This window comes from Aricia agestis, chromosome 1 (assembly GCF_905147365.1).
Source record: "Aricia agestis chromosome 1, ilAriAges1.1, whole genome shotgun sequence".
In the NCBI taxonomy this organism is placed as follows: Eukaryota; Metazoa; Arthropoda; class Insecta; order Lepidoptera; family Lycaenidae; genus Aricia; species Aricia agestis.
Genome location: NC_056406.1, coordinates 5,184,293 through 5,196,132, shown reverse-complemented (window position 1 = coordinate 5,196,132; position 11,840 = coordinate 5,184,293). Strand labels below are relative to the sequence as shown.

General features: G+C 39.5%; 1 protein-coding gene across 1 annotated transcript; it reads left to right on the top strand.

Moving 5' to 3' along the window:
* The first annotated feature begins 385 nt into the window (after positions 1–385).
* LOC121730972 (myrosinase 1-like) lies at positions 386–10,899 on the top strand. Its single transcript, XM_042120233.1, has 11 exons — positions 386–411; positions 1,189–1,310; positions 2,847–2,994; positions 5,361–5,527; positions 6,712–6,972; positions 7,647–7,735; positions 8,177–8,324; positions 8,825–8,988; positions 9,698–9,850; positions 10,060–10,151; positions 10,689–10,899. The coding sequence occupies exons 1-11, from the start codon at positions 386–388 to the stop codon at positions 10,897–10,899; spliced, it is 1,581 nt and encodes a 526-aa protein (XP_041976167.1).
* Positions 10,900–11,840: the final 941 nt, after the last annotated feature.

The following is an 11,840-nucleotide window of genomic DNA, read 5'->3' as shown; positions in this document are numbered from 1 at the left end:
GGCCGTCGCAAGCTCTTGGTCCATTTTAATTTCCGGTTGCATTCAGGTTTGCGACAACTACCTAGAATTTTAACTTGTAAATATTTTAACTTTAAAAATCGGATAAGGACGGTCAGTGGTCACTCGAATAATCGCGAGCTGCAGAAGGTGCGCGTGCGCCTTCATCGCTGGCACACTTAATGCAAACAATGAAAATTAATATTATATTTAAATCCTCAGGGCATAAATACCATACATAGATTAGTGTAATATTTTCATTCCATTATTTAATGCCGCTATAGTTTTTGCCATTACAGTATTTGAATATACATATTTTCGTGAAGTTATAAATGATCACGATTTAAATATTTCGGGCCATCGTTACTTTGTTTTTGGTGCGTTCAACATGAAGTATTATGTGGTATTATTGAGGTAAGTGAGATCAACCAGCTGTTTGTAGTAATTATGGCGAAAGCGCTGACAATCAAGATAATATGGTGACCGATTTAATAAGTAGAAAAAAATTGGCAGAATTCCATGATTTTTTTATTCGTTGTCTCACGTTTCGGTAAGTTTGTGTCATGACTCACGACTCACATGTTTTATATTTTGAAAGCATTTTAAATGTAGTTTTTTTTCTCTCTGGATAGTCTAGGAAACTTTTTTCTATTGTTATTAAACTTATTAATGAATGTGTGGCTATCTTCTTATAAGGCTAATATAGAAAAATGATAATGTTAAATCCCTGTATTAACTAAATATTTATAATAATTTTTGCATGCTTCAAAAGCAGAGTGTTTGATACTGTATATAACTATAAGATCTTTGTAAACAACATTCTTTGCAAATAAATGATGATTATGATTATGATTAACCTGATATTATCGAGAGGAATACCTATAAGATCTTGCCCTGGGAGCCTTTTGACCTTATCCTGAAGTTGAAATCGGGCGCATGCTTTATATAATACTATAATTCGTTTATCGCTCGGGAACCGTACATTTTTCTAGCATAAAATGTATTCTATGTCCTTTCCCGGGACTCATACCCAATCATTTTGGGCGTGAAGAGGTAACAGACAGGCAGACAGACAGATAGATTGATAGACTGACGGACACACTTTCGCATTTATAATATTAGTATGGATACGTCATACGTGTAATATACGTGAAGGAGAAGCTAAAATATCATATTCTACTTTATTTGCAGTGTCCTAATAGAGCGTACTTGGAGCACAAACGATGCCCCGCAGCAGCTGAAGTTCCCCCCGTGGTTCAAGTTCGGAGCCGCCACCGCCGCCCATCAGATCGAGGGCGCCTGGAACGTCAGTGGTAAGCATTATATTGTTTTTAGGGTTCCGTGACCAAAGAGTGAAAACGGGACCCTATTCATGAGACTTCGTTGCCTGTCCGTTTGTCTCCAGGCTGTATCTCAAGAACCGCTATAGATACAGTTCTCAAATTTTCGCAGATTGTGTATATTGGTTGCCGCTATAAAAAAATACTTAAAACGAAATAAAATTAATATTTAAATTTCATACAACAAACGTGATTTTTTTTACCTTTTTTGCTCGATATCAATAATAGCAACAGGTAGGCACTCTTGATATTTTCACAAAGGCTTTAATTATAAGTCTACTTCAATATTTAAGAATAATAATGAAATAAAATAAAAATTTAATAAAAATAAAATAAAAAATAAAAATTCATTATTATTTTTAACAAAAAATTAAAACCGACTTCCAAGGTAAAAACAATAATAATATGAACTAAAAAGTATTAAATAACTCTTTCTCTATAATAGTGCCTTTTTTAGAATTCGTCTAAATCTCAACTATTTCTTTAAAAAGGCAATATTATAGAGTAAGAAAGTTACTAGAAACAACATTTTAACCACTATGAGTCTTTTGATAAATTTCAAGGATTTCCCTCGATTGCTCATAGATCCCATCATCATCTCACCACTTTCGTAATTATTATATAAAATCAAGATTATACCCTATACAACAACATAAGAATTTTGAAAATCGGTCCACAAACAGCGAAATAATCATGAAAAACATCTGCCTCTATGCAAAATATCACGAAAAGCATCAATAATTGGGTCATAATGTCAACCCATGGCATAATTATGATTTTGATGATGATGATCAAATAAATTTATGTGTTGGCTTATGCTTTCAGTTGTTTAAACAACGCCGAAATCCCCGAACCTATATCTATAAGGATTCAAAAGTTCTGTTGGGTACCTTCGGATCCAGGACCTGGTGCGAAATTTTACTTTTTGGTAGCATTTACCTCGAATGCTTCAGAAAAAATTGAAATCACTATATGTTTCTATACAAATTTCAAGGAGTCTCCTTGATTCCTCCAGGATCCCATCATCAGATCACCACTGTTGTGAACATGGTACCAAATTTGAGTTAAACCCTATACAACACAAAGAGAATTTTGAAAATCGGATCACAAACGGCTGAGTTATCGTTGAACATACAAAAAAAAAGATACATACAGCCGAACGTATAACCTCCTTCGTTTTGGAAGTCGGTAAAAAAACACAATTTTTGGCCTATTTTTTACAAAGCTATTTTTGCTCTATAACGGTCCGATAAGATTTTAGATTCTAATGTACTCGATAGCAGGACTTTTTTTATAAAAATGTCCGGCCAAGCTGGCTGCTTTGTCCGGCTTTTCGGTTGAGCGACCGCAACCCTACACACAGTGAACTAAAGTACTTAAAGTTTAATTTCTACTTGTGATAGTTGTATCTACTATATGTATTAAATCTAAGAAGACATCAGCACAAAAACGAAAATTTTATGTCATTAGATACCGCATAAGAAAAACTTATTCAACATTATCTTTCAGACAAAACGCCGAGTGTTTGGGACGTGTTCTCCCATGAAAAGCCGTCAAGAATTGGCGACGGCAGCAATGGCGACGTCGCCTGCGACAGCTACCACCTGTGGAGAGAGGACATCGAGATGGTTACGCATCTCGGCCTGCATTTCTATAGGTATTACTAGGTTCTGATGTCGATTTTTTTATGAAATAAGAGGGCAAACGAGCAAACGGGTATGTCCGTCTGTCTTACCGCGGTTTCGCGCCCACCCCATCGTGTGGAGTATCGTTGGATAGGTTTTTTAAACACATTATGAGTATTCATAGATCATTTTCCGATTTAGGGATCCATTTGTGAAATATTAAGTTTTAAAGTGGAAAAAATCGTTAGACTCCAGTGTCCTTGTGACCTTGAAATGTGAAAAAATTCACGGCGGTAGGAAATATGCTGAATTTAAAAGGAGAACTTCATAAGTTATTGAGTAATAGTCGATCAACTAAAAAAAATATATTCGGCGAAGTATAAAGGAACTTGTCGTTCAAATTCCTTTGATAGTAACTGAGATGATGTTGTTAGTATTGTAAAACACGTTATACACGTACGTTCATTAATCATACAAAAATTTTCCAAAACTAGCGGTACTACGGAAACCTATATTGCGCGTAGCCCGACACGTACTTAGCCGGTTTTAATTTTGGTATGGATATTACTAGATATTCTAGATAACCTCGAATAGCCATCAATTTGAAAACCCCTAGAGCGAGTTATAGAACTTAAATTATAGGTAGTGTTGCATTCCGAGTCATTCAATAAAATATATCCCCGGAATATATATACCGCGTGTGAAAAATACGGAATGAACAAGTTTTAGTATACTCAGAAAGAAAGAAACTTTATTTGGTGGTACATTAAAACAATCAAAAACATTTTCAAGTCCTACCAAATTGGCCTAGTCAGCATTCAGCAACCAGCATATTATTATGTTTCAAACACAGCTCGTAACGTTGGTTACAAAGCCTATTTGAGGTTCACTACGCCTCTGCAAAACACATTTTAAGGTGTCACCTGGAGTTACTGTATAAATCATGATGCTTCAGTCGCTAGCCGGTACCAGCTGCAGTCAATGACTTTATTAAGAGGATACACCAGGGGCTAGAGAAATGAAAAAAAAAAGCACGTGTAATATCCATAAAGTTAATCAAGTTCCTAGCGGAATACAGAAACAAAGGCAAAAGAGATGTCACTATCAGTAACACTGCGTGGTAAAAAGAGACGTGTGATACATGACAGCAGCATTCTTTTTTGACGTCCAGTCGGCACGTGCCGCACGTTGACAATTTAATCGCATAGAATTCATGTTCAATCATGCTTGTGTAAGTGCATACGTACACATATTTTTCACACAGATGAAAACCAATTTTGGTTACATTTGATAGCTCGAGATTGTTGCTCTATTCCGCTAGATATATTAACTTTATGGTAATATCTATAGATGTCTCCCTTATCTCAAGCCTATACCGCGGAACGCGATACAGACAACTGCAGAATATCAACGATTCGTTGTCCCCTGATTCCTTCTCCAAAACTTAACCGATTTAAGTACTTGTTTCATTAAAGATTAAAGAAAGGCTTGAGCTGTGTTCCTATGATTTTTTTTTGTATAATCTAGCCAAATCTGTTTTCTGGATGTTTGAACACAGCGGAAAATCTGGTCATTTTTTTGGGTTTTTGTAAGTTCATACCTTATTTAATAATTAAATTATGAAAAAAAAGAAAACATAGGGACATTGTATTAGTGGCCGTAGATATTCAGGAAAAAAAATATAACTCTACTAGCATTATCCAGGGAGGAAACAGGGGACACCATTTGTATGGAAAAAAGGGCGGTGTGGACTCCTCTTAACCTTTTACCTAGGGAGAGTCCTACATTTTGTATCGTACGAAAAACCTTCGCATTTCCTTTAACGTTATTTCTTTGAAGATTTATGATAATAATTAAAGAACTACTCAAAATTATTCCACCCTCAATGGCTTTTAAATTAGCGTTTTCTGTTTAAACACATACAGTTTAGCATAATTTACCTACTGTAGCTATGTAAAAAAATATATTATGTTAAGTATGAAAATCGTCTGTAGGTATTTCAAGGTTTGCATGTCATGAGCAAAGAAAATCGCAATGATTTATAAGGTTAATTATTTAACGCAATTATTAGTCATAAAAAGTCATAATTTTGTGGTTTCGTCATAATTTTGGGTGTATTTTACCTACACACTACGTCTAATTTATTTATCAAAATACATTTGCAATTGATTTGCCTCTAGAGTCTAGATACTGAATACTCTGATTCTACAATTTGTACTATTTTAATGCAGCTCAATCGCTTCTTCGAATCTGTACGTTTCTTACGAACCAAAAATATTTTTTAAATAAAAAAATCTTCCAGTTGAAGTCAGACTCGCGTCCCTAGGGTACCATACCATTGACTATTGGTAAACAAGTCTTTCTTGGTCACCATTTTTAACAAACTTTATTTTTTCAGATTCTCTATATCGTGGCCAAGGTTACTACCGTCCGGGTTCCCCGACCGCATCAGCTCGGCCGGGCGGCGGTACTACAGCGAGCTGATAGACGGTCTGCTGGCGGCCGGCGTGGAGCCGGTCGTCACCGTCTACCACTGGGACCTGCCGCAGTCCCTGCAGGATCTGGGTTTGTAGAGTTGTCTATGACCGCATCAGCTCGGCCGGGCGGCGGTACTACAGCGAGCTGATAGACGGTCTGCTGGCGGCCGGCGTGGAGCCAGTCGTCACTCTCTACCACTGGGACCTGCCGCAGTCCCTGCAGGATCTGGGTTTGTAGAGTTGTCTATGACCGCATCAGCTCGGCCGGGCGGGGGTACTACAGCGAGCTGATAGACGGTCTGCTGGCGGCCGGCGTGGAGCCAGTCGTCACTCTCTACCACTGGGACCTGCCGCAGTCCCTGCAGGATCTGGGTTTGTAGAGTTGTCTATGACCGCATCAGCTCGGCCGGGCGGGGGTACTACAGCGAGCTGATAGACGGTCTGCTGGCGGCCGGCGTGGAGCCGGTCGTCACTGTCTACCACTGGGACCTACCGCAGTCCCTGCAGGATCTGGGTTTGTAGAGTTGTCTATGACCGCATCAGCTCGGCCGGGCGGGGGTACTACAGCGAGCTGATAGACGGTCTGCTGGCGGCCGGCGTGGAGCCGGTCGTCACTGTCTACCACTGGGACCTACCGCAGTCCCTGCAGGATCTGGGTTTGTAGAGTTGTCTATGACCGCATCAGCTCGGCCGGGCGGCGGTACTACAGCGAGCTGATAGACGGTCTGCTGGTGGCCGGCGTGGAGCCGGTCGTCACCGTCTACCACTGGGACCTGCCGCAGTCCCTGCAGAATCTGGGTTTGTTGTCTTAATATCAGGCATTATATAGAGTTCCGTAGCCGTAACCGTATCCGCGTCATAAAGTTCCCAAATAAATCAATATCCAAATCTTTCTGAAATTGAAATGATTTCTTATTTATTTGCGTATCTGGTATCAATAATTCAATAGTCACAATGTTACACTTGTTACTTGGTAAGTATAATCCGGCCAAACTATAGCATATTATAATATTATAGCATATCCATTGTAGATATTTGTTCAAAGCAGGAAAAATATCCCAAAAATTGGGAGGACGCTCGTTTTTTTTCATTCTTTTTTTTGTACTTTTTACAGTAAACATTTCACTAATATTAATTCCTTGTAGCCTAATATGTTATTTTTTAATTTTAAGAACATCTGCTTTGTCGATAGTCAATTAATGAATATTATTATTAATACCCATTACGCAGTATTTTTGTAATTTCAACGATTACCCTACTTCTTGATTCCAGGAGGCTGGACCAATCCTCTAGTCGTCGATTGGTTCGCGGATTACGCTCGGGTGGTGTTCTCCCTCTTCGCGGACAGAGTCAAGACCTGGATCACCATCAATGAACCTCTGGTATTCTGCGACGGAGCGTACACCATGGGAGTGTATGCTCCAGGTGTCCTGAGTCCAGACATCGGGAAATACCTCTGCAACAGGCACGCGTTGCTGGCACATGCTAAAGCCTGGAGAATTTACGACCAGGAATTCAGGGATAGGTATCGCGGTAGGTTGCTTTACCTTACATGTTTTGGAATGAAGGCTTTCGTTTTAAAATGGGCCAGAAAATGAGTAAATGTATCAGGTGGTGATGAACTTAGCGTCCAACGCAACATCGAGAAGTTACAGTTGTAATTATCTGCCCTAGTAGACAAGTGGCAAGCGATTATCGTAGACGCTAACGCTAACGCCACAAAATGTATCCAATTTGGCATAAGTCATCGCTTCGCTAGCGAATAATAATGTCAAATAGTTAGCGCGATAATGGCTATTGCCACTTGTCTTGGGGGGGCTGGTGTTGTGTACTTGCGATCGTGCGCAGTCATTATAATCGCAACCTTTTGTTGGAACTTTGGTAATCTCACTTGGCAAAACACAACGTTATAGTCATATTTCAAGTAAAATTTTTAATAGGTCAGGCAGGTTATTATAGGTAATTTCTTTGGTTGATACGGGGCTAGCCAAGTGGCAAGCGATTATCGTAAACGCTAACGCTAACGCTACAAAATGTATAGGATTTGACATTAGTATTCGCTAGCGAAGCGATGACTTGTGTCACGATAATCGCTTGCCACTAATTGTCTAGAGTCTGTTCGTGCTCAAGTTATAGCCCACCTCCCGCCTAATCTAGCACCCACTTTTCTTACTTTGATGCCGGTTGAACAATGAACATGCTTTCAGGCAAGATATCGCTCGCCAACACTATCACTTGGTACGAGCCGGCCGACGGAGAGACTGATGATGTAGCGGAGATCGTGCGACAGTATGGGGTATCAATTTTAATATCATATCTGTTACCCCCCTCCCCCCCTCCGCATCACGTCAGCAGACATCGAGCATAACCGGGTCGCCTCGACCATAAGCCGCGTAGGCTTCCGCGCCAGTCGAACCCCTGTCTGGCTTGAACGCGGCAACCATAGGCTACAACGACCGGTCAACAAGCAGAGCACGGTGCCCTCTCCTGGTCATTGCATGCTAGCTTCAGCCCACACCTGACAACACAAGCGCATCGAAGAATACCACAAGTCTTCGGAGGGAGTGATGTGGCGGTACCCAAAATTCATCGAAGTTTCGAAGAACGGCAAGATATATACGTCTGAAATGACGTCAGTGGGCTTCAGCCTGACCGAGCATGCTATCTTGCTCTTCTTTCTAAGATATTCCTTTTCGGTCGCCACTAACGTTAAAGCATTATGTTTCTGCATTTTCAGGGTGGAATATTCTCGCATCCAATATTCTCAAAGAAAGGTGGCTGGCCGCCAGTAATCGCGAAGATGATCGCCGAGAACAGCAGACGACAGGGATACCCGAAGTCCAGACTACCGCCATTTACTGAAAAAGAAATCAAGTTTATCAGAGGTTAGTAGTTTTGTAGAATTTGTTGTACCTATTTTTTTATTTTGTCTGGCATAAAACTCAGAGTCTTTCTCCCAAAGCTATAGGTAATAGGCCCTTAGGTTTAGTAAGTGCTCATCGACTTGCAAATCTTTCAAAACGTTAATAAAATCAAGCGTTACTTTGCGCAAAATAGCTTAATGTTGACTCATCAAGATCCTGAATATTCCTGAATTCCTGAGGATGCTCCGGTGTTGGGGCGAAACGCGAGTCGAGGTTTTCAACTTGCATGGTGGTGAGAGGCCTTGCACGAATTTGCTAACATTATTGCTTGTGTGGTGGTGGTGTTTGCAGGTTCTTGCATGCGAGTGTTTACAGGTTGAGGTTTATTTCGCGGAATATTGCTAAAAATAATAACAAACTTACTACTTTTTTTTCAAAAAGTTTGAAATTGAAAAGTCGTAGTCGAGTAAAAAGCGGATTTATTGAAAAAAAGGATATAAATCCTATACAATGCGTCACAGGTACATACGACTTCTATGCACTCAACTACTACACATCGCGCGTGGTGCGGCGCGCGCGGCCGGGGGAGACAATCGACGCGTGGCCCTTCTTCGGCGCGCCAGAGCTCAACGTCTCCTTGACCGTCAGGCCAGAGTGGAAGAAGGCGCCCCCCAGTTGGTTCTATGTAAGTTTGAAGAGACTAAGGGTCTGTTTCACCACTTCCTGATAAGTCCCGGATAGTTATCCACATGGGCGTACCGAGGGGGGGGGGGGGGGGGGGGGGGGGGGCAAAGGGGGGCAGCTGCCCCCCCTGGATCATGTTCACGTCCCTACTAAGTATATTATCTAGTACTTTATCTATAAAAATTAAAAATTAAGAAAACGAATTTTTGCCATTTCTTTGCAATACAATATCTTTACAACAAAAAATTATTAATTTTTTATTTTTTATAAACACCTAGCTTATTAAAAAACTGATTTGCCCCCGCCTGGCCCAAAACCTGAGTAATTTGCCCCCCCCCCCCCCCCCCCCCTGGCCGAGAACCTGGGTACGCCCATGGTTATCCACAACTTATATATGATTGAGTATGTAGTTTCTGTCAGATAAGTTGCGGATAGCCTATCCGGGACTTATCAGGAAGTAGTGAAACACAGAAAAAAGTCTTCACTTCAGTGTCACTTTAAAGTCACATTTTAAAGTCTGGCTTAAAGAAATCGATTCAAATCGATTTGCATTTCTCCATGACCATCAATATCATCCCATATACGAGTAGGTAAGTGCAAGATCATCGAGTCAAAATTTAAAGTGCCTCCAATAGAATAAATTGCTGTAAGCTTTCAAACGAGTAACGACTCACTGAAAAAGTACTAACCAAATTATATGTTGAATCCAGATAAATCCAGTTGGCATCCGTCACCAGATAAGATGGTTGAAGGAGCAGTACGGGGACGTGGAGGTGCTGATCGCAGAGAACGGGTACGCCAGCCACGACCCCACCGCACACGACATGGACCGAGTGCAATTCTACAAGGATCACTTGGAACAGGTAAAACAAACAATTTGGAACATTAAAAAAATACTGCAGAGGTCAATTAGCCGCCGATGATGACGTCAGAGCGAAACTTTAAAAATTTATTGAGAAAAAACTAGCCAATGAATTTCAAAATTATTTAATTCACATTCTTAAAATACCCTATTTTAACAAAAAATATATAAAAATACATGTGATTTTTTTTGGACAATGCCCGTTCCCAGGTTCTGCTTTCCATATATGAGGACGGTGTGAACGTGACCGGCTTCACGGCGTGGAGCCTCATGGATAACTACGAATGGATGGATGGATATGTGTAAGTCGTAGTAGAACATTAAATACGGCTATAATAATTTATAATTTACTAGCTGTCCCGGCAAACGTTGTTTTGCCATATAAATAATTTTTGGTATGAAAAATAGATGTTGGCCAATTCTCAGACCTACTAAATATGCTCACAAAATTTCATGAGAATCGGTCAAGCCGTTTCGGAGGAGTATGGTAACGAAAACTGTGACTGTAAGCTAAGTAAGTAAAGGGACAATACGAGAAGCTAGGATACGTTCTTGACAATTCGATTCGATTCTTCGACATTTCGATGGGTCTTTCTCAAAGTATCGGGCTTATACATATTAACGATTTGTATTAAGGACTAGATTACTGATTGTTTTTTTTTTTATAAAATAAGGGTGTAAACTAGCAAATGGGTCACCTGATGGAAAGCAAAGTTACTGTCGCCCATGGACATTCGCAACATTAGAAGAGCTGCAGGTGCGTTGCCGGCCTTTTGTAGCGGCAACTGTTGTGGCGAAACGGACGGATGGACTGACCTATTCCTTCTTTCTCCTTTCAGGCCCAAGTTTGGCCTGTTCGCAGTGGATTTCAACGATCAGCGCACGCGCAGTCCGCGGACATCGGCCTCCTACTACGCTGCCATCATCAGAGAACATGCGCTGATAGAGCCGCCCGAATATTTGTCAGTCACCCAAAACGCGACTAACACAAATACCTCATATAATAGTTTAATATTGTCTTTTGTTTTGATTGTATATTTTATAAAATGAATGAATGAAAAGTTTTGATTGTATATTTTAATAATGTGTATTAAGAATTATTTATTTAATAAAGTAATTTTAAGAAGTTTAGGTAGTTATTTGTATTGTGTAATGCCTAGACATCGTCTTTAAATGAGGTCTTATTGAAAGGTTTCGATTTTCAACAAAATTTTATTTTAAAATAAAAGACATATTTAATCGCATTTGCAACTGGAAGCACATGGCGTACAGCGGTACAACACGGGGGCTTTAAAATTTTCAAATATAAAATACCTACCTTATAGAATATAATGCCCGCAACTCCGTTGCGCCAAAATTTTGCCGCCGTTATGGCCCGGGCACCGTACATTTTTATGGGATAAAAAATATCCTATGTGCTTTTCCAGGACTCAAAGAAGGAAGAGGTAACAGACAGGCAGACCCACTTTCGCATTTATAATATTAGTATGGATCTTATGACTAGTACAAATTATTGTACTTTAATTATAATTATTTTTAACAGAAAAATAATTATAATTAAAGTATTTGTAGTTTGCATAAATCACGTAGGTACGATCTGCAAAAAAATCTAATTTTCCTTATGTGAGGTATAAAATTAGTTACTTAAATTATTATAATATTATTATAATATTTAAGTTATGTCCAACAACAGCAATAGGTTCAATTTGTCCGGTTTGAGTTCCAATTGTGGTCCAAGATAAATAACTTGAAAAATAATTTAATTTTTAATATGTAGTTTTATTTTTATAATAATAATATTATGCAATATCAATGGTTGTAAGACCCTACTCTTTAATCTTTGTACTTCTGGATGGAGTTCAATTTTTAGAGAGATCAATATCTATTTTCTGCTTTCTTTATCAGTAAAATTTCAGTTATCGATTCATGATTCAAAAAGTAGAGATAATATTAGCACGTTACCTGATAACTGATAAGTGATAATAATCAAA

What these genes read in the sequence shown, in the direction of transcription:
- LOC121730972 (XM_042120233.1), top strand. Translation starts at nt 386, where the DNA reads ATGAAGTATTATGTGGTATTATTGAG. An exon ending in GGGCGCCTGGAACGTCAGTG is followed by an intron (nt 1,311 to 2,846) that starts GTAAGCATTATA and finishes ATTATCTTTCAG; the next exon opens with ACAAAACGCCGAGTGTTTGG. An exon ending in CTCGGCCTGCATTTCTATAG is followed by an intron (nt 2,995 to 5,360) that starts GTATTACTAGGT and finishes TTATTTTTTCAG; the next exon opens with ATTCTCTATATCGTGGCCAA.